The sequence below is a fragment of the Ophidiomyces ophidiicola genome, assembly GCF_022830035.1.
Source record: "Ophidiomyces ophidiicola strain CBS 122913 chromosome Unknown scaffold_43, whole genome shotgun sequence".
Lineage (NCBI taxonomy): Eukaryota > Fungi > Ascomycota > Eurotiomycetes > Onygenales > Onygenaceae > Ophidiomyces > Ophidiomyces ophidiicola.
In genome coordinates, this window is record NW_026054683.1 from 80,737 (window position 1) to 101,953 (window position 21,217).

General features: G+C 46.2%; 6 protein-coding genes across 6 annotated transcripts; 4 read left to right on the plus strand and 2 right to left on the minus strand.

The window, feature by feature from the left end:
• Positions 1–1,141: 1,141 nt before the first annotated feature.
• Positions 1,142–2,584, plus strand: LOZ57_006471 (uncharacterized protein; the record flags this gene model as incomplete). Its single annotated transcript, XM_049255489.1, has 3 exons — positions 1,142–1,663; positions 1,711–1,795; positions 1,842–2,584. 3 exons carry the CDS (start codon positions 1,142–1,144, stop codon positions 2,582–2,584), a joined length of 1,350 nt encoding a protein of 449 aa, XP_049105554.1.
• Positions 2,585–3,540: 956 nt separating this feature from the next.
• LOZ57_006472 (uncharacterized protein) lies at positions 3,541–4,822 on the minus strand (the record flags this gene model as incomplete). The annotated part of the gene is made up of 6 exons (XM_049255490.1): positions 3,541–4,002; positions 4,073–4,269; positions 4,332–4,449; positions 4,507–4,538; positions 4,611–4,676; positions 4,795–4,822. The coding sequence occupies 6 exons, from the start codon at positions 4,820–4,822 to the stop codon at positions 3,541–3,543; spliced, it is 903 nt and encodes a 300-aa protein (XP_049105555.1).
• An 805-nt stretch (positions 4,823–5,627) lies between these two features.
• On the minus strand, positions 5,628–10,899 carry LOZ57_006473 (uncharacterized protein; the record flags this gene model as incomplete). The annotated part of the gene is made up of 3 exons (XM_049255491.1): positions 5,628–6,362; positions 6,427–9,760; positions 9,827–10,899. 3 exons carry the CDS (start codon positions 10,897–10,899, stop codon positions 5,628–5,630), a joined length of 5,142 nt encoding a protein of 1,713 aa, XP_049105556.1.
• Positions 10,900–12,027: 1,128 nt separating this feature from the next.
• On the plus strand, positions 12,028–14,003 carry LOZ57_006474 (uncharacterized protein; the record flags this gene model as incomplete). The annotated part of the gene is made up of 6 exons (XM_049255492.1): positions 12,028–12,054; positions 12,110–12,503; positions 13,123–13,524; positions 13,580–13,751; positions 13,819–13,928; positions 13,984–14,003. 6 exons carry the CDS (start codon positions 12,028–12,030, stop codon positions 14,001–14,003), a joined length of 1,125 nt encoding a protein of 374 aa, XP_049105557.1.
• Positions 14,004–14,734: 731 nt separating this feature from the next.
• Positions 14,735–16,175, plus strand: FDH1_2 (formate dehydrogenase (NAD+); the record flags this gene model as incomplete). The annotated part of the gene is made up of 4 exons (XM_049255493.1): positions 14,735–14,905; positions 14,964–15,139; positions 15,196–15,740; positions 15,811–16,175. The coding sequence occupies 4 exons, from the start codon at positions 14,735–14,737 to the stop codon at positions 16,173–16,175; spliced, it is 1,257 nt and encodes a 418-aa protein (XP_049105558.1).
• A 3,027-nt stretch (positions 16,176–19,202) lies between these two features.
• On the plus strand, positions 19,203–21,059 carry LOZ57_006476 (uncharacterized protein; the record flags this gene model as incomplete). The annotated part of the gene is made up of 4 exons (XM_049255494.1): positions 19,203–19,414; positions 19,467–19,630; positions 19,685–20,064; positions 20,118–21,059. 4 exons carry the CDS (start codon positions 19,203–19,205, stop codon positions 21,057–21,059), a joined length of 1,698 nt encoding a protein of 565 aa, XP_049105559.1.
• Between the last annotated feature and the right edge of the window lie 158 nt (positions 21,060–21,217).

A 21,217-nucleotide genomic window follows, 5' to 3' on the forward strand; every position in this document is an offset into this window, starting at 1 on the left:
TCCGGGGAAAATTCAAACTTGGGGTTTTCTTTCCCCGGTATGTTAGCCCCCCCCTTCGGGCTTTCCCCCCCCCCCCCTCCTCCCAATTTTCTATCTAACAAGTGTAATATTATTCCAACTTCTTTTTCAGTACTTTTCCCAGTGGATATAGTTTCATCCACGTTCAACAACGATTGAGAACCAATACCCGGGTACCTGACCCTTCTTTGCTACGGCTGTTTGCAGATAGCAACAAGGGGTAACTCTCCCTGATTGTGCTCCCATATTATGTGAAACAAACTTTCCTAGCAATCATAGAAGCTCAGCACCGTCTAGTGTCCAGCGCCTCTTTCTTCGCCACTCTCTCTTTATGCATTACACAGATCCTGGATCCTCCCGCTGATCAAGCCTTCGAAACGAACAGTGCGAACCGTTTATTGTGCTGGCGTTATTCCAATGAAAGGGCACCTATGGCTCGCCACAATGAGATCCCGCGGCTAGTATAATGTCCATTTGTTTTGCTTAATGGATTCTGTACTCAGCTTCGGGGCATACTCTCTGTGACCCTTGCATCTCAATTTTAGGTTGAAAATTGCGATCTTGTGTTGCCATCTGAATAACCATGGCAGCCTTGTACCTAAATGTGAGAGCTGAAGCTGCTTAGCTTTATAATCAAGCATATTGACTAGCTACTGCTCTCTAAATGAAGCTTAAGAATAATAATACCAAACTCCCGATTCGTAAAGTATCGGGTAGCTCTTACAAAGGGATTTGACCATGCAAAAGTATCAAACTAAAAATTTTAACTCCCTTCCACCGACAAACTCCAAACTTTGCAACCCCTTTCTCTGGATCTGTCAAAAGCCGCAAAATCTTGGCCTAAAGCAATGGCCGACATCTGGCTTTAGCTTTTTTTACAACCGCTTTTTTTACTATCAACCACGCTCTTTATTGGCTGGAGTTACCTTGTTTCATCTGCTCATACTGTTTCGACTGCTCGGCACCTTTATGTCTCCCTCTTCCTTGTATTTTGTGAATTGATATTGACTACTTATCCCATACCTATTGATTTTTCAATTCACCACCCTAACACTTTTAGATATATAGCCACTGCTTAGAGGCCATTAGATCAAATGCAAAGCTCGTTTAATTGATCAACGAAATGGCATCCATAGCATCGTTACTAAACCCGGAGCCCGAGCCTTTCGATCGCTTCCAGCAGCTTCCGACTCCCTGCTCCAACCTGTCAACCGACTTCGAACCTCAACCTCAAAGACAGAAAAAGCAAAAAATATCGAAAGACGCGGCTGTGTTCACGAGGGGAGAGATCAAAGGAGAGCTTAGATATCCCCCATGCGAATTCCAAGATGAAAAGCTTGCAGAAGCCCATAAAAAACTTGATATCTACCCCATGGGATGTATCACACAATTTCCCCGGCATATACCTTACAATAGTGAGAAAAAGTCCTTTTTAGAAAGGACCGGCCGAGAAAGTTTTGAAGGTGAGATGCCGATCTTTTCTGTACGAGAGAACATTGGTTTGAATGAAATGTATGGAGCAGTTTTCCAGTATACGTTCCAGATGCCCGGTGAGGATACGAGGCACACGGTTATGTGGGATTATAATATAGGCCTTGTCCGAACCACGTCATTTTTCAAATGCAATAATTATTCTAAGGCAGGTGTATATCAGTACATAAACTTTACTCTATACTTTATTAATGTCTACAGACTGCACCAGGGAAGATGCTAGATGCAAATCCAGGGCTTCGAGATATCTGCCATAGCATCACAGGAGGAGCACTGGCAGCACAAGGTGATTCCGGCCGTATCTTATTGTAAAATCTACTGATGATAAACAGGGTATTGGATGCCCTTTGAAGCAGCAAAGGCTGTAGCAGCTACTTTTTGCTGGAAAATTCGATATGCTTTGACACCTCTATTTGGAGTCCAATTTCTCGACATTTGCATTCCGCCAAACGATGCCAGATTTGGCAAGATGGTAATAGACCCAGAAATTGTACAAACCGCTACTATCACCGCAGAGAACTTTCGATCTTTAGAATTAGAACGGCATTCGTTGCCGTGTGAACTCCCGAATTCCGTGAAGAATGAAAGCCTGCGCCGATTCAAGAATTTGAGACCCCGGTCTAACAAAGAAAGTGCTGAGAGTAATAACCTAGAAGAAAATAGTGATGGAGAATACAATGGATCTAACCTTTCTCACCCCACGAGCGGCTGGACGTCGGCAAATGCCCCAAGTATAGTCCAGCGATCTTCGCTAGACATTCCATCGCCCAAAGACATCCTCGTCTCACTCGCAGGTATCCACGAAACAGTGACTAGAGCATCTCCCGAAGATAACTCCACCCCGCAAACCTGCGGCGCATCCGAGTACGGAGATGAATCCTTCATCGACACAGACTCTGTGACAAGCTCGTCTGAGAGTGATGCAGAGACAGACAATCCGACAGAAGGGAAGTACTCACCTCTTCCACTGAGAAATGACATAAGGGCTGCCTATATGCTACTTAAAATGCAAATGGATGAAGATTCAAGCATCGCAAATGAATCCCAACGAAAGCGGCGCCGAGCATCAGCCTGACTGATATATCCAAACTGTGAATGCATATTTATATTTATTTCAATCGGTTTTCATCTCCTTTCCTATGCAAGCATACTGGCTCCCTTCATAACTGTTTTATTGTTCAACATTCCATTATTGAGCACTAGACGTTGCTTCGTCTTTTCCCTTTTTCTTTTGTCACTTTCTGAAAACTATTAAAAACTATTAGTTACTAGTCTAGGCTGTCTGGATCAAGCCAGAAGCAAGGTAGGGTTCTTTCTCTGGGTGTTTTGTTTTCAAACCCTTGGTTGTCTTTTTTCAGTACCAAAGTCTTTCTACGCTGTAATATGGAATATGTAGCTAATACTAACTATGTATCTTCTTTGCTGATTTAGTTTAGTCGCACACGTAGTGCCGGGAGTACTCCGTACCGTAGCTGCATCCGATGAGCGAAATCCAGAAAACCAACATGCTAAAGCCATTCTTGAGAGTATACAGTCGCGTTGCTAATCCATATGTTCAGAAAGTTACAGCTACTTAAGAAGCACAGCAATAACGTATGCGTGCACAGCACATATACATATGGATGGGAGATTCAGTAAAATTGATGTGCCAAAATACAGGCGGATAAGTACATACATACAGGCATCGTAGGCAAGGAACGGGAAAAGATTTGGAACATTAATAGGGCTATAAGCAGAAGTAATACACTCCATTCCATGAATGCCGTTTTGTGAATGCCATTTTGTCGTGTAAAAAAAAACAAACCTAGATCAAAAAGCTGCCGCTATTGCCGTTTTTGGTAATAGGGAAACCCTGCTCGATTAATAAAAGGAAAAGAAATCCTTCACACCCGTACAAACTTTTTCGGGTATTGGATTTCGTCACATTTTTTGTCCATTGTTCACCTAGTAACGCTTGAGCCGACAAGTCTCCACCTTTTCCTATCCGAGTTGTGTTGTTGGACCATCATATAAGATTGGGACATCTGTCAATCACAGGGTCGGAACTAGCTCTGAAGCAACCTCTGTTTCGTTCTTATCCTCGTGAATCTGGGGAATAAGTTCATTTTGTGGTGCTGGAGGGAAATCACTGGGCTCTAGAATAGTTGGCCCTGGTTGTGTGGCTGGAGCATCGAGCTGCCGCTTCTTAGCTCCCACTGATTCTGGGAGGGAAACGGGGGATACGACATATTCATGAGCCTTTGCACGGTACTCGCCAACGTAGTGTTTTACCATATCAGTGGCATGGCTCGTCTGGGCTTCTGCCATCTCCTTTACCTCTCGGGCTTGGGTATTGATCATGTCCTGGACAGCCTTTGCTTGCTCGTCGATAAACTCTTTATTACTGAGGTAGACCAGCGGCCCCAGATAAGCTATAGTTACACCTATGAGGGCCAATCCCCAGAGGGGCAAAAATCGAACAAGCCAGTAGGAGGTGAGAGCAGCGATAAAAGTCTTTGGTGATTTAGTAGTTAGTCAATCAACAAAGTCCTGGCTGGGTTTAGGGTATGTATTCATAACTTACAGCAAGGGTATACGACAGATTTTCTACAAACAAAATGCGTTGGAACTCGATAAGAAAAAAATCCATCAACTGTTCCAGGTCTTCGAGCAGGCTTTCCACGGTATCCTTGGGAATTGTGTAGTATTTGCGTGGACGAGAAGTGCTCATGAAGCCATGGCCTAAAACAACACGTCCGCTAATTTCAACAATGGCGGTAACTAAAAAAATAAAGAGCTCATGTCAGAGCTAGGGAGACATCCGGGAGAACAGAGAAACCTACAGCCAAGCGACAGATAGAGAAGTTTCAAGGCCCATCGTAGAAGCGGGAGGTATCGGCCAGCTACAATCATGGCTACAACAGTGACATAGGAGATAGCAGTGGTCTGCGGTCGTTCCCACTACGCTCTGTTAGGCATGGTGATTAACGAGGCTAGGGGTTTCGGTATAACACGCACGCTGAGCAAGCTGTATACAATGGAGTGGTAGTCTACAAGTAAGAAGAACCGAGTCAGCAACGGAAATATAGTAGTTAAAGCTTTGGAAGCGAAGGTACACATACGAGTCAGTGGATATTCGGTGGCTGCCTTGCCAGTTTGGCCGTTAGCGCGTGCCCGCTCATCATCTCCTATCAGAAGCCAAATATTAGTAAAAGTTCAGCGAGCCAACGAGGGAGCCTCGTTGTAGCAGCCAGTGTACAAGTTCTGTGAGAGCTCAGGTCAGGGTGAAGAAGGGCGGCGGCGTACTGCTGGGAGGGTAGGTAGGGTCAGCCATAATGGCGGACTTCGGACAGGGTAGTGAGCAAAAGAAAAGCTGAAATAGCACCGGAGAATGGGAAGCAAAAGACAGAGCAGAGCCGAAGCAAGCGTGATGTGGATGAGTGGTGATGTCGGGCGATGAAGGTGTTGGATCCGGATTTGTGGCGGTGCAAACAAGACAAACGTACGATTCCCAAACCGGTTACTAGTTTAGTTGTTATCCAGCCTATACTCCGTACTAACTACTCCATACGTCATGCTGTTTGGGTCTAGCAACTCTACCCTGTACAGCCTGCCACTCACCATCTATGGTAGTTATCCATGGCCTGGCGTGACACAAAAAGGCCTGAAGACTTCTATAGATTGACGTGTTATTAAATGTCTGGTCAAACGCACATTTAATCAAGAAAATAACATTCACTGTTGTGGTCATAGCTTGTATGTATTTATATAAGAAAGTATCGAGCTGGGCAGTTCAATATCCATGCTTTGAAAAACTTTGGGGCTCAGAAAGGAGAAGGGGTATCAATGTACAACCCATTTAGGATGAAGGACAAAAAGAGATCTCAGGATGAAGAGCGGCACATTATTCACGCTTGAAATGTACTGCACCAAAAAGAAAAACCCTCCACAAATAGGACAGTCATAGAGTAACAGAGAAGGAATATATCCCATGCAGATACAATGAACAGATTCTTAACATAAACCAGTCTGCAAAGACCAACAGGCAATTAACAGAGAAAATATAGGCAGGTCAAAAGCAGTTAATAACAGTACCATAATTAACAAAATACAAGTGAGAGTCGCAGATGAGCATGGTACTACGCTGCTGAGGCTTCTTCTTTCTTTGAAACACCCGAGTTAGAACTCGACTGTGACGCCGCGTTATCTATATCGGTTACCACGGGCTTATTGGGCGACTCGATGTGGTTACTGTCAGAAGCATCCCTGTTTCCAGGCAATTCCGGTTCTGGTTCTAGAACCGTTGACAAGGGGGCCTGTGCGTCGCCGGAAGCTTCTTTAACCGCATTACCAGCAACTCGGCGTCTCATTCTCCGATTCCTTTTCGCTTCTTCGGCACTGTCTCGTCGGCGATTGCGTGTAGAATCGGAATCTATGTTTTCTCGTAAGCCTTGTAGCATGCTAGCCGCTCTGTCAGCAACGTCTTCGCTTTCCGAGACGTGTGCGGGAGCGCCGGGCTCTGCGTCCAACTTAGCCTCCTTAACTTGCACATTTTCGCCATTGGTACAAGCTTGTTCTTCGCTAGCTTCGCCATCGTTCGGAGGTAATTCTGGCATGCGCTGTCCCGAAGCTACTCGCACCTGGTGCCGCTCCTTTAACCTTGCCCGCCGACGCCGATCACGTTGGTCACGTGCTTGGGGCGCAGCCGCGCGCAGTTTCTCGAGCAATGAATCCATGGCACCGCTGCTTGCTGCCGCTTGAGAGTTAACACCCTCAGCTCCATTCGCCATTGACGGGTTGATACGTTTCCGAGCAAGAGATGCCTCCATTCTCCGTCTATTATCTTCTAAGGAGACGTTCTTTTCCTTGGATTTCTATTTGAAAGATACGAAATTAGCATGCTTCTCTCAAACTTCGTGATTCTGGGACTATACGTACCTTCCACTCCAACAAGAAGCCCGCCAACTTTCCGAAAAACTCGCGGCGGGCATTCTCGTCTGTATTATCTTCACCATAAAATGTCATGATATCTTCATACGTCTTCGATGTCTCATCTAGGAACAGCTGCATTTGTTCTGCTTTCCGCCGCGCATCTTTCATAGACCTTTGCACGACGATGTTTACCCTATCCTGAGGGTGAAATTTTTTGGGGTCACTTAGATTCCCCGCATCCAGACTTGACTGGACATTCTTGATGCTGTCAATGTACCTCTGCGCGTCGGATCGTAGAAGGTCAATGTTTAATTTTTGAATGCTGATCACTCCGCCAATTTCATCCTGGAAATTTTCCCATTCGGGATATTGGTTACGAACAATACGCTCGACAAGGTCTGCAAAAGTAGACTCGTTCTTATCATCTTTGACCATACCAAGTCGTGCCAAGGAGCTGAGCTTGAACCCCGCAGCCTGTTTATTTGTATCATTCATGAAATTGCCAATATCAAGAATCAAGCCAAGGACGTTCATCAAAGAAACGGAATCCCGCAGGGATTCACAAACCTTTGACACTTCCTGAAGCTCGGAAGATATTTGATCGTATTCGTGCTCGAAAGAGAGAGTCATTGCAAGAGCTCGCATCCTGGCTTTCCAATAGTGATGAAGTTCAAAAGCTGTTTGAAGATAAACCTGGTCCTCGCGCGTGAGTTCATTCGGATCTTGCTCCCTTGTAGTAGTGGAAGCATTGGGGCCCGTCCAATCCTTGCTATACGGAGCCATTAATTTAGCTGTATTTTCCGGAATAGAGCACATATCATCCCGTTGCAAGAATTCCATAATGACGCCATTGTTCAAGATGTCCGGGTCACAGTGTATAATCATACGCACAAGTTCATCCCCTGGTACTTGCGAGAACTTAGCCATTGCAATCTGAAATTTATGCATCAACTCCCTGGAAATTATTTGTTTTTTAGTCTTCTTTTTCGAGGTTCCCGAGCCAACAATCTTAGTTTCTTTGGCCATAAACAGCCGCTCAACTTCATCTAATACACCTTTCTTCGCGAGTTCAGTGTATTTTTCTTCTTTTGATGTAGACGTTGGTGCATGAACAGCCCAGACCGTTATCTCTGGAGTGTCTACTTTGTCCCAGTGGAGAGCCTTTAGCTTCTTTTTTGGTCGCATGAAAGAATGCCCAAGGCCAGTCGGTGACATAGCCTGGGTAGGTGATAAATAGTTCCCCTTCCAGGCACCTGGTAACGGTGGTGCACCTGGGGGTGGTGGAGGCATTGGAGCCCCTGGCATAGGTGGAGGAGGTGGAGGCGGCGGCGGTGGTGGTGGTGGTGCTGTAGCACTGCAGAATCCCGGTAATGGAGGAGGAGGTGGGGGAGGCGGGCCTCCTGAGAAGCCTGGAAGCGGCGGCGGTGGTGGTGGTGGCGGAGGGCCATCGCTGAATCCTGGTGATGGCGGTGGAGGAGGGGGCGGCAGGCTATTGAATCCCTCTTCCTTCCCTACAGTTTCCGCTGGGGCGGGTTGAGTAGATTCGGACTTCAGTGTTTCTGCCTCCTCATCTACCCCGTTAATTTTCTGGGCTTTAGTAGCTAGTTCGTTTAACAAGCCAGTTGCTTGCTCTGGATTCATACGAGGACGCTTAATTTCAATTAATCGCGCCTTTTCTTCGATCATCTCTTCATCTTCTTCGACATCTGACAACCGGCCATCCATCGGAGTGTCGGTGTTCGGCGCATTGCCAGCTTGGTTCCTCTTTCGAGAAACTGTCCCAAACGTACTATCCGTAAACCTTTGTCTGGTCTCATCGTCAATGTCATACATGTTATCCATCCTCTCCCGCAGTTCTCGTAAGCGATCTGATGGTCCGCTTTGCTGCCACATTCGTCCTTCAAGTTTAAATTGAGTCTTTGTACGTTCCAGCTGCTTCTCAAGGCGCTCAATAAGTTTTTCGCGGTCCAGTATACCTTGCATTTGTATAGCATCCATTTCTTCAATATCCTTTCGTGAATTTGCTTTGGAGGCGGCAACATCTTGGGCATCTCGAAGCATGAGATACAGTTCTCTGGTCTCAAGTTCATTGCGCTGCAGTTCCTGGGCTCGTATTCGTTGAACCTCTGCCAATTCTGCCTTAAGGCTCTCATTCTGGCGGGTTTGTAAATCGATAATGCCATTTTGTTCATCGATCTGCTTTTGTAATTTCACCACAAGGCCATCGGCGCCTAATTCAACCTGCGCTTTCATCGCATCTCTGTCGGCAATTGCAGCTTCAGCGGCTTGACGAGCTTCAAGAGATTCGTCAAAGGCTCTTCGGGCTTCGGAGTCAGTATGTAGCTTATCCAATAGGCTCTGGACTGTAAAATTGAGACTTTGCTGGAGCTCCATGTCTGGCAATCTCCTATCCATTGCGACATAACTAAGCATTGCATCGACCAATTGAAACATTCGATGTCCATCTTCCGCGGCATTTTCACGTATGAGGAGCATATGCTGCATCGCAGATAAGAAAAAGTCCTGGGAACGGCTACCATGTAGCCTTGACACAATTGCATTCGTGATTTGAACGGGGTCGCTCATATCAGCGACGTCCCCTTCGATGCCATCTTTCACGCTGGCACTCTCTCGCTGGAGAAGATCTTCGTAGTCAATTGCCTCATTTTCACGGTACCGCTCGATTTGCTTGTCGATAGCATCGTATTGAAATCCCTCCATTTTACTCAAGAGTCGTTTAATACCACATGCCGTGAATTGGGCTCTGATATGACAGCGAAGCTGCAAATCATCTTGAGGGGCGTCGATAAACATATTGATCAAGAACATGGTCGAAAGTGCATATTCCATAAGTAAATTCTCCATCCCTATACCGCCGCTTCTGAATTCCTCGCTGGCACCTACAAGACTACCCATTTTTCCTCTTCCATCTATGCTCACTTCGACGATCCGCATCCAAGCATCAAATCGGCCAGTTTCCCCTTGCATACTTTTTACATGGTCCATGGCCTGCAGAACCTTCAGGTGGCCTTGACCATCGGCCCAATGGCACAAAAACGTCAAGATCTCGCTGACCATTTTCCGAGTAGTGAGGCGAGGAGATATCAAAGAGCTTGCCAAGGCGACAATAACTTGCTGATGTGCCAAGGCATCATCAGCACCATACTTGTTGTTCATCAAGGCTTTTAGACATTTGGCAATATCGTACTCGCGGTCTAAATCCTTGTCTCCGGATTGGGACGTCGGAGGAGCAGGCCCTGAAGCTTTCCGTCTATTGATCTTGAGCAAGACACTGGTTAAGGCAATCTGGCCTTGCGCCTCCACGAACATTTTCACCCAACTATATCACAATAATCAATCATTGGGACTCAAAAATTTTACAAAACAAAAATCTGGATAAACCTACCTAATGGGCTGTGTTCGCAGGCTGACGCTCAGGCTTCCAAGTTCTTTGGGAGAGATGTCATCATCCATAACCTTTTTGACGTACCACTCTGGACTTCCTTCCTCGTCAGCACGATCAAGTAAGCCCCTTGGTCCATCCGACGAGCCATAGGTTTGTCTAGAATATTGCCGTCGTTTCTGTTCTCCTTTCCATTGCGTGAGACGATCTTGATGCACCAAGGTCCACTTCTTCGCTGTTGGATATGCTAGCATTTGCGTCTTTGCCTGCTCTGGTAAATTTTGCCATCCTCGTTTAATCATTAATTCGTAAAACATTTGATCGACAACTCTGTCATCTTTTGGCTGTTGAAAAGTGCCATCGGAGGAGAGTTGAAGTGGCGTAGTGTAATTAGGCCAATTATTTTGATAAGGATCGGCATTTCGGTAGCCTGTTGCGCTTGTTCCAGGAGGGTAGCGCTCTGGAAAGTAGCCGGCAGAGAGAAGACGAGAAGAGTTATCTTGAGTCGATGCTCGAGTTGCCGATGACACGGAGGAGTACACACTAGTTTGGTCCAAAGATGAACGAGAGTTGGCAGACGAATCCGGTGTAGAATATGGATAATTGTATTGCTTGCCAGATTTGTCGTAGTGGCTCATGGCGGAATGCGGCGGGGGTCTAGGGCCCGAGAGATGCACCGTGGACGTGCCGTTGTGAAATGAATGGTACTGAGAGTATTCGTAAGGGCTTTTGGTGCTATTCGGTGAAATTTCCTTTCGCGCCGGGAGTTCGGATTTTGGAAGGTAATCGACAGGTATTGGAGACTTAGAGTTTGGAGGAACGCTGTCATATGGTATGGAAGTAATTATCCCCGATGATGAGGAGTCCATATCATTTGGCAAATCCAAGGTATACAGGGAGTCTCGTTTAGAGTGCCTAGAGGAGCGCGATCCCGGTGCGCTGCCCGCAACACTTAACGCGTCCGATGTGCCTTCCCTCGAATCCGCACTTCGATCTTTGTGCAGCTTCCTCCCAAAAAAGGATTTGCTAGCGGACGACTTATTGGATTTGTCCGAAGGAGTTGGAGGGCGAGGCATTTCGAAGAAGTCATGAACTTGAACGCTTGGTATGAATCTCCGGCAACATGGAGTAGGTTGGTGAGGAGCGTTCTAGGCAACGGTGTCGAGCTCGGTAATGCAAACTACCTACAAGTCAGAGCAGCGACTTCACCACTTCTGCCTGCACAGCGGGAGCTAGCCGACGTCCTCATGCGATCGATGCATGAAGAAGAGGTGTTATTCAGCGCCTATTTGGGGCTTGGGATCGTTCGAAGCAGCAGTATTGTAGACCAAAGTTAGGAGAGGGTAGCAGTGCGGCTATAGCAATAACTAGATCAGCGGCCTTCAAGGCAGATAGATAGGACGTTAGGAAGATTGCGAATTCAAAACGATGATATTCAGCTGTCGGCCTCCATCTGAGCAAGCGCGGCGCGGAGCAGCTAAGGGGTGGCTGAAAAGGGCTAAGTGGACGATCACGTGCAATTGACTAGTTACCTTAGTTAGTTAACTTTAGTCTATTTTGTCAACAGTGTTTGTACTGTTTGCAGCGCCAGCGATCACAACACCAATTTAAGTCAATGAACAGGAGTTGGAGAAAAGAGAAAATGAGCACCATGGTCCAGGACTGATATAACCAATAAATGAAGTCATACTCCTTAGATAGGGATAATCCATTATGACCATAACAATGCGTGCCACTGCTGAATGACTTAGTACAATGTTTGTCGCACACTGTTTCCTATTGATTTCGCACATAAAATTGAGTGGGAGTACAAACGGCTGTGCATGATGGAGCATATTGGTACTCCGTACAGATGGTTTGATGCCCCCTATTGGCTGAAATATAGAGGAATGTTGTTATAATGATCCTCGAGGTAGTTACTTTGTATGGAGTACTTTGTACGTGTTGCTTAGTCAGAGGGGAAGAAAGGCCTTGTCTCACTTGCGCAACTGTTCTCGAATTACTCCTTATCGCTGATGCTCTCATGTTTTCCTTATGGTCGGCCGGCCTAATATAACGATACCATGTCACTAAGTTGATAAGAGCCAGCTACCAGAGGAGTGTTGGTGACGTGGCTCTCAAAGGCTTAGACAGGTGTTTAACACTCTTTTTAACCAAAAGGCTTTGCTCAAAAAACGAGTATAGCTGACTTTTCTTGTCGAGCTATGGGGCCCGCGACGAGTCTTTTTAAGGTATGCTTGCTTTCCATTTTTGCTCCGTAAACGAAAAGTTAACGAAAGAGCTTAGACCCTCCTCATTCCCGCCCTCATATCCTTGGCCCTGTATCTCGTATTGTTCTACGCAGTTGTCCCATTCATTCGAAACTATCGGCAACGATATGCGCAATACCTCCCTCTTCATACCCTAACCATTCACACAGCTTCCCTTCGAGAGCGCGCATCTGACGCTTTGATGCATTTCATGCTCCCCTCCGCCTGGAGGTCAACACAGTTTGCCGAAAGGCAGGACGACTCTGGGAGTCTCTTCGACGAAGAAGAAGGTGAAGGATTAGTAGGCTTTGAAATGGATCCTACCCGGCGAGCTGCCCTGGAAAGACGGAGAGACGATCCTTTGGGTACTGAAGGACGTCTTAGCCGAGAGTTGGAGGAAGGATTCATGGACGACAGCGAAGACGATTCTGGTAATGATAGGCTGAGCCAACACTTACATCAGTAAGCCCGTACTCAATGAAAGAAATATTGCCATATTATCCAGACATTCATTCACTTCCAGACCCTTAAGCCAGCAGCCGGAGTTAGATAGCTGTGTGGATCCTACGACCCCTATGGAATTTGAGGACCCAAAAGCCTGCTGCATATCGAAAAATATTTCCATTGGGCGCATATTTTCGCCAATTTCTGTTTGTCCTTTTTTTTTCTCTCACCCAGAACTTATATACTGGATGCCCAAATGACAGCAGTATGTTTTGAAGACTTCATATTTCTTTCCTTTGAATCACGTCTTGGAATAGACCTAGAACCACTATTCAAGTGGACTAAAAGGAAGCTATATACATCTCAACACAGGTTGTTTTTTTTGACATCCATTCACTTATGCCACAACAGAATACACTCAAAGTTGTATTATCTCATTCACGCCACCATGATATAAAGAATATCTGTGAAAAATTTTACCTATCTCCCATTTGTTTTCAAAGCATTAATCCTTTTCGAGATTTATTTATTCAATTTCATCCGTCCCTACGCTACTACTGGCAGGTACCATAGTCTCGTTTTGACTTGCCAAGCACCTACATATAGGAATGGCTATCATTGATGGGATTGAAGTATTGATCATGCTTTCCAACTTGAATTTTCCATTGCAAGAGCAGGGCCTTCCGATTTCAACCGCCTATGAGGATGATGTAGTTGCTTGGGCTTCCAACAGTACACGCATCTCAAAAGCTGTCATTGCACCTCCGGGGCAGACTTTTGCTATCAATATCCGCTTGAGACCAGAGTTTGATGTCTCAGTTGGAGATGGGCTACATGTTACACTTAAAATCGATCAGGGTGCCATAGTCAATCATTTCTATTCATTTAAATTTACTGAAATGGAGGTGGACCGTGAAGGACTGTTCATCAAAGTAATTGACAATGCTATTATTGGTGCACCAGGGGGGTTTGAAAAAGTTCTCTTCTCCTTTGTGGATCTTCCCCCATGTACGTTGCCTGATGATTTCAGTGAGATGAGTTTTAAACTTACACTCTTTGACAGACCTTCTACTTCTTCCTTGTGGACATGAGGCCCCTGAACATGAATACCCACAGGGCAAGATTTCAGTGACAATAATACGTGTAACACATGTTCTGCAGCCACCACAACAAGCAGCTGTCCCCTCCCCGGAGGTACAAAGTCTGTTCACTGTGTCTCAAGGAGATGCCATGAAGTTAGTGCCCTAGCTTTCTCACATTAATCACCTGTGGTTCATCCGTATCTAATCAATGAAGCAACAGACCCATTCGCCTAGGTGTAGCATATCTACCTCTAGTTCTAGAGCAAACACTTCCTGCTAAGCTAGGGAATGAACGTGTGCGTCATTTTGTATTATGGTATACAGTGACAAGTGAGTTTTCCATCTTAGAAAATACAAATGAATGCTGTTAACTTGATGTACATAGCAAAGCTATTCCAAGGATAAATTTACAAACTTTAGGTAAATGTGTTTCCAAATATCCCAGAAAGCACCAAAGTGTTTGGCGGAAGATTGCCTGGACAAGAATAATGGCTATACTGGGGTCACCCATAACACAAAAATTGTTCACTTGTATCTTTCGATCTCTTGTCAGACATATATCCATAGGTAGCACCATTGAAAACAGTCTTGCCGAGTAGAATCCGGATAGTTTGGTGAAATGAAGGTTTCCTCCTCACTCCATATATGTGGTCTGGCCCCCACAAAATCGCCAAGGCCCTGATAAGTAGCCTTATCAGCAGCACCCCTCGCGCCAAGCTCACCCCCGCACCGCCGCCCCTCTGTGCGGGGATCCGACGCCCGCAGGGTTGCACAACTTGCGTCCCCGCACAGCCATTCTCCTCCTCCCCGAAGCACTGTGACCTCGAGGGACTATGGGCTGTGCGGCCCTCCAACTATAAATACTATGCCCAGCTGCATTCTCACTCCTCCTTCCCCCTTTCATCATCTCTCTCTGTTTGCTCTCCTCTGCTTTCCCTTTGCAACCTTCCCCCCAGTGAGCTCACGAGATACGCGGTTCGCTGCCAGTTGGAGACCTTCTCTCCACAGAATCCTCCAAGCCCCCTCCTTGCCTGAGCTAATCTCGTCCTTCAAGCCAGTTACCCTTATATAAAAACACCCAGGATCTTGTCTAATCATTTCAAGTTCCAAGCTTTCATTACATACAATTATTCAAGATGGTATTTCTCCGCTCTCTTTCTCGAAATCTACCTCGATCCGTGCCCCTCCTCGCCAGTCGAGGGGGTATACGGGCGCCTCCCTCCCCTTTCCCTCTGTCATTGACTACTACCCGGACACTAACCGCGACATCGAATCGACAGGGTAAAGTTCTGATGGTTATGTATGATGTAAGTCCCCTTCCGATTCCCACGAGAACCAATTCTGTATTCTAACGCGACGCTTTAGGGAGGAGAACATGCGAAGCAGCAACCTGGCTTACTGGGAACAACCCAGAATGAACTTGGGTTGAGAAAATGGCTTGAAGACAACGGCCATACTTTGGTGACCACTTGTGACAAGGACGGCGATGGGTCAACCTTTGATCGTGAACTTGTCGATGCTGAAGTCATCATCACTACACCGTGAGTCGTAGCTTGTTCTCTGAAGCTCCAGATCCTGACTATTGTCTGTTGCTCAGATTTCACCCCGGCTATCTTACAGCTGAACGTTTGGCGAAGGCAAAGAAGCTGAAACTTGCAGTGACTGCGGGTGTCGGATCCGACCATGTCGACCTCAATGCCGCCAACAAAACTAATGGCGGCGTTACTGTTGCTGAAGTTACCGGCTGCAATGTCGTTTCTGTCGCCGAACATGTTGTCATGACCATTCTAGTCCTTGTTCGAAACTTCGTTCCGGCCCACGAACAAATCGTAAAAGGCGAGTGGGACGTCGCTGCTGTTGCGAAAAATGAATATGATCTTGAAGGCAAAGTTGTTGGAACCGTTGCTGTTGGCCGTATTGGTGAGCGAGTGCTTCGTCGGTTGAAACCCTTCGATTGTAAGGAGCTCCTGTACTACGACTACCAACCCCTTAGCCCCGAGGCCGAGAAGGAGATCGGATGTCGACGTGTTGAGAATTTGGAAGAAATGCTGGCTCAATGTGATGTTGTTACTATCAATTGCCCTCTTCATGAAAAAACACAGGGACTGTTTAACAAAGAATTGATTTCAAAGATGAAGAAAGGTATTTGAATATCCTCATTCCTGTCTATGATGTTGATGGTGATTTTGATGATATCTAACGTAATTTTCAGGCTCCTGGCTTGTGAATACAGCACGTGGAGCAATAGTCGTCAAGGAGGATGTTGCCGAAGCAGTCAAATCTGGCCATCTCCGCGGATATGGTGGTGATGTCTGGTTCCCACAACCTGCTCCTAAGGATCACCCCCTCCGCTATGCCGAAGGCCCTTGGAGTGGTGGCAACGCCATGGTTCCACACATGTCTGGAACTTCCATCGATGCTCAAATTCGCTATGCCCAGGGTACTAAGGATATCCTTCAGTCTTATTTCTCCGGCAAATTTGATTACAAGAACGAAGACCTTATTGTTCATGCTGGTGACTATGTTACCAAGGCATATGGCCAGCGGAGTCAAATCCGTGATGAGAAGCGGAGCTAAGTAAAGAAACAAACAACCAACTAGTTAGCCAAATATATTCATAACTCAATGATTGGATGAGAATTCGGGACAGAAACATGTAACAAACATAGCTGATCTCAAGAGCGAGGATGCCGTCTATTACTTTAAATTATAACTATGACAACCTATTTGTATTTCTTGTTTTTTGGGATGTTTTTGCAATTGGCCTTGATAGTGCATTTCACGCCTATCATTTCGGCTAATACATCTGTCTCGCATGAGAATAGGCAATGTTTTGTACGATGAATGGCGCACTGTAGAAGTTTGGCCTGCAGCCGGGACAACTTGTAGCCGGTCGTATTGATACCTTCATAACGTGGGTCGGTGATAACTATACATCATCTTGCTTCTGCCGTTAATCAAATCAGAGAAGCGCGATCACAGTGTTGGTATTAGACTGCTGCTATTGAGGGGTAGTACAGCTTCTCGTCGAAAATATGAAGGAAATGGCAATGGTTTCCACGGAGAAAAGAGGTCTTAAGAACACAGCAATATGGAGCCCCGTATGTCTTGCTGCTGCCGAACAAATCTCCTGCATCTAAGGCTACCGATACGTTTCTCTATTGAGCCAAAGGTTTAAAGAAAAAATTTCCGATTCGCCACTTATTCCATGCATCAGAGAGTAATAAAGAGTACTGATCAATTGAGAAAGAATACTCGCTAAGAAACGGCGAATACGCAAGAGCAGTATCATTTCGGGAAGACGGCATCAGTGCGGTAGCTTAGAAGAAAGAAGTGGCGTCATGCAGGGTCCGTGTCTATATTTTGTGAGCCCTATAATAGCTTTTGATCACTCTGAAGTGGGAAACAGTAGCTATTTCCTCCTTGGTCGTATACATGAATTATTGACATTGTTGTGAAGTTTGGGCATGGAAGCCGAGGCTTGCACAGCACGTTGAGGATAGAACTTCCATCACAAGAGTGATTAACATTGAGGTATAATGTCATTGGACGGGCGTTCAAAATTAGCTGGTGTTCCTTGAGAAATGGGGCAACTGCACTGTTAACCAAACAATCTTAGGGTGTAGTCAGCATTTTCTTTTTGAAAACGACCTACTTATGGGAGTACACTGTTTCCTCACATGAAAGAGTGCTGATTTTGGGAGGAGTGTTTCAGCAATTGGGCTCATCCATGGACGGAAAAGTGATAATAGATGGCTCTAGCAGGAAGGGTAGAGTAACAGTGAGGCTATGGCGAAAGTAAAAGGTTGAATGTTGGGCAGGAGCTGTCTCTTGCTATGATGTCCACACAGCCACGCATTTCGCGTCATTAACAAACAAAAGGGCGCGAGGAACGCGTCCCTTACCAGGATGGCCTGCCACGTGATGATCATGAGGTCCCGACTATAAAAGGCGATAACGCCATCCCTTCTTGTCGGTAAGATGAAACTGATGGTGTATCAGTAATGAAGCACCATCAAATGGCTTCCACTGTGATACGACTAGAGTGAGACATGAAGAGGGAGAAGCCCAGAATACAGATACTGATGACCTATTCAGAATTGCCCAGAAAGCACCCATGACCATCGTGCCCGTATTCCTTCAGAACACCTCCGCGAGATCCCTGCAATTTTGTCCCTTGAATTTACCGTTCGTGAACCGCCTCAAGTGCCACTTGGTGGGTGCTTCGTGGTCGATCCTGGGCTATTATTTGTCTTTTATCTACTCCGTGCGCACCATCCGTCCTTGGCCCATAGTACGGGGCTGAAATCATGGCTACGAAGCTGTGGACATTACACATGCGTGTGCCGGCTTTTGGAAACCCTCTTTGTGTCCCTAATTGAACGTTTATTTCTCTTTTTTACTCTCACTGGCACCAATCACATAGAGGCCTGGTGCCCAAAAAACAAAAACGCTACTCGCCCTGGCAGAATCCTGTGTCTGACCAGCCTTGATAGTTACAGCGACGCCACGCAGCAGCGGGAGATCGTCATAAGCTGGTACCCCGTTCCTCAATCCCCCAGTACTACCAGGGGCAAAAGCTCCGATGTCTACATGGATGGGCTCTCCTCGACAGCGTGGAGCCACTCCGTACAAAAATATTTACGCATCTCGGCACGCCACTCCATTGACCCGTTGGCAAAATTCAATGCGTTGTATACTTCATAGCTGTCTAGTACATCTTATACTAGGTAGAACGGAGCTACCTAGTGGCGATGGCAAGTTATAATGCAGAGTGGGTTCTTGCCTAAGCCTTTTTCCGCTGTGAAAGCAAACTATGCCGGAAATGCAAGCCTACTTAAGATTTTGGACCCTTTCAGTGTTCAATTTCCCGATGAAAATGGCTACGCTTCCTCGTTTTCTTTCCATTCTGGGCCATTTTCGCTCTCGTATCAGCATGTTACAGAATACCTAGCGAGTTACCTCTTTTGGGTTAGGATTTCTAATCTGGGCCGTTTATTATGATATTTTGCTCTTAACAGTTTCAGCTTGCATGACTGTCTTACTGGACCACGGATCCGCCTGTTCCAGTACAAGAACCAGGGAGAGTATACTTTGGCCTGTGCCTTTACCCCCGTCATCTCTCTTGGATCTAGTTCTCCAAAGTCTCCTGACTGTCGGTAACCTCCGGGGAAATTTACGTTGTACTCGGTGATAAACGTCACTGGGATGAGCTACTGTATCACAATTTTTAATGTACTTGAACACGCCATGAACCTTGAGCCACCCTTAAGAGCTGGTTGGCATTTCAAATCCTTTGGGTGTGCCAGCATCGCCACTGAAACCACGGCTGCGTGGGCAGCATCAAGCAGATGGAGACCAGAGCAAGTAAATATCCTAGGCTTTAGTTTCTTGCTCTTGAGTTTTCCAGAAACCGTTTTCCCCCTCCCGCCGCCCTCAGCCAATTCCGAACCCTCTCGCTCCTCCTTCTCGCAACGAGAGCCTGCGGCCTTCTCCAGCTCTTTCATTGCAATGAGATGTCTGCCCTACTTTGTGCTATGCGGAGCTCATTAAGATTCTCATCGCCTTTGTTTATCCCCTCATGATTCCGAGTGGTAGAAGGCAATGGAAGACCAAGTTTTCAACGCACTGCAGAAGAGCAACGACGAGGCCGCTGGCAATGCGGCCTTGGTCAAAAACCTATTTCTGAAGTTCAGCATCCAGAGTCGGATTTCGATCGTTGTAATAGCCACGTTTAATGTCTTCGCGTCGATTGTCGTTGTTGGGACTATCTTGTACGACAGCTGGCGCCTTGCTGGCCTGAGAGTACCACGGAGGTATGCATATCCCTAATTTTCGTGGACAATAATACTCAGCAGATACGTGCAGGAGATTGGAATTTCTCACGACAATACCTACCGCCCATGTCTTCTCTAATGCTCTCGCCATTTCCACCATTATCCAAGGCACCGCTTTCATTTCGGTACAGGCTATGGGGCTTCAAGGTGTACGCGCCGCACACTGCCCAGTATATTCTCAAATTACTTGGACCGGTGAGTACTTTTTTCTAGAGCGAGAAAGTCCAACTCGGCTAATGTGTGGTTTAGCTACTTGGGTTGTTGCGTATACGATACTGGTATTCAGCTTCGAAGCCGCATTCCGGAGCATTAGCCCAACTTACTCAACATCTCCTTGTCGAAGTTCTGCTTCAGTCCATTGGCTTATCGTAATTGTTCTCCTGCTTCTTACATGGCTACCGTCCCATTTCAGACCTGTTGTAAGAAGAGTCTGTAATGCCGATTTAACACAATGGATGGCCCCCTGGGCGGACATCGGCACAGCCATTACATCTGCAACTATTCTTTTCTTTCTTCTTAACGCCGCGACCTTGTCGATACGACTTCGGCGACCTGGAAAAATGAGCCTTGAGCAACAGATCGCGACACGGAACCAAATTTACTATCTCGTTGTCAACGCTGTAATATTTGTGGGTTTTCATTCTGCTTTCTTTTAGGGACATACTTACGTTTTCACCCACAGGTATTTACTTTACCGTTTTGGATAGAATTGACAACATTTCGTTCTACGAATGTACCGGCGATGATGATGTCAATTGTCATAAACCTTTTCGGCATTGTCAATGGTGTGTTGTTCCTTCTGCTCCGTGCGAGTGGTCAGAACATCATTACTCGGTCCGCAAATCCGATATGGTTCATGAAGGCTCCAAGAAGATATACTGATTCCACGGAATTCGCTGTTGCCCAACAAATGATTATGCCTGTGGGTCTCGAGCGAAATAATAGTGCGGTGAAGCAAGAAAATTTTATGGCCAAAAGGTTTACACAACGGCTTATGCCAGAGTCACCATTTGGAAAGGAAAAGACATTTTCAGGAGCAATGTTTCCCGATGGTCGTAGCTCCATGGAGCGTCTTACTGAACATGTCCAGAATAGACAAAGTTATTCCACTTCTAACGATTCGTCTCCGGGGACGTCATCCATTTTATCTATGACAGATATTGATGATCAAATTCTTCTTCCTCCTCAGCCATATTTTAGCCATCGACGGCGTTCTTCCGACATAAGTGCGGCTACAGTGCAAATTGGGCTATGCCTGAGTGGCATCCCGGTGCCACTTCCAGCACAACAGACACGAAGTTCTTCGAGGTTAGCAAACCTCCCAATCCATATTCCGAGTCGCCTTCTTCCTTCCCGATTCTCCAGTGTCAGCAACCCGTCGTCTCCAAGGCGGAGAAAGTCTCTGGACTCTCATGCCACCATGCACCCTTTGCAAGTCAATCCCCCTTCGCCCAGCAATCGCCTCCCTGGATCTCCACAATCTATAAAGCAAAACGGCCTTCCCCCTAATCCAAAATTACCACAAACCACCCAAAGAGAACTAGAGGCAAATATAGGATGGCCTCTATCACAGGACACACCTCTTCTACCAAACAAAGCTTATTCCCAAACTCGGTGGATATAACGCTGGTCTGTAATCTATACCATATTCGTTACCAAGAAAGGGAGTCTTATGGACTCCAAGTTATGCCTTCATTTTACCCTTCTTTTAAGATACGACAATGCATTTTAACGGGTTTTTGTTTATACTATACCGACTTATTCCTATACGTTTTTATTTCT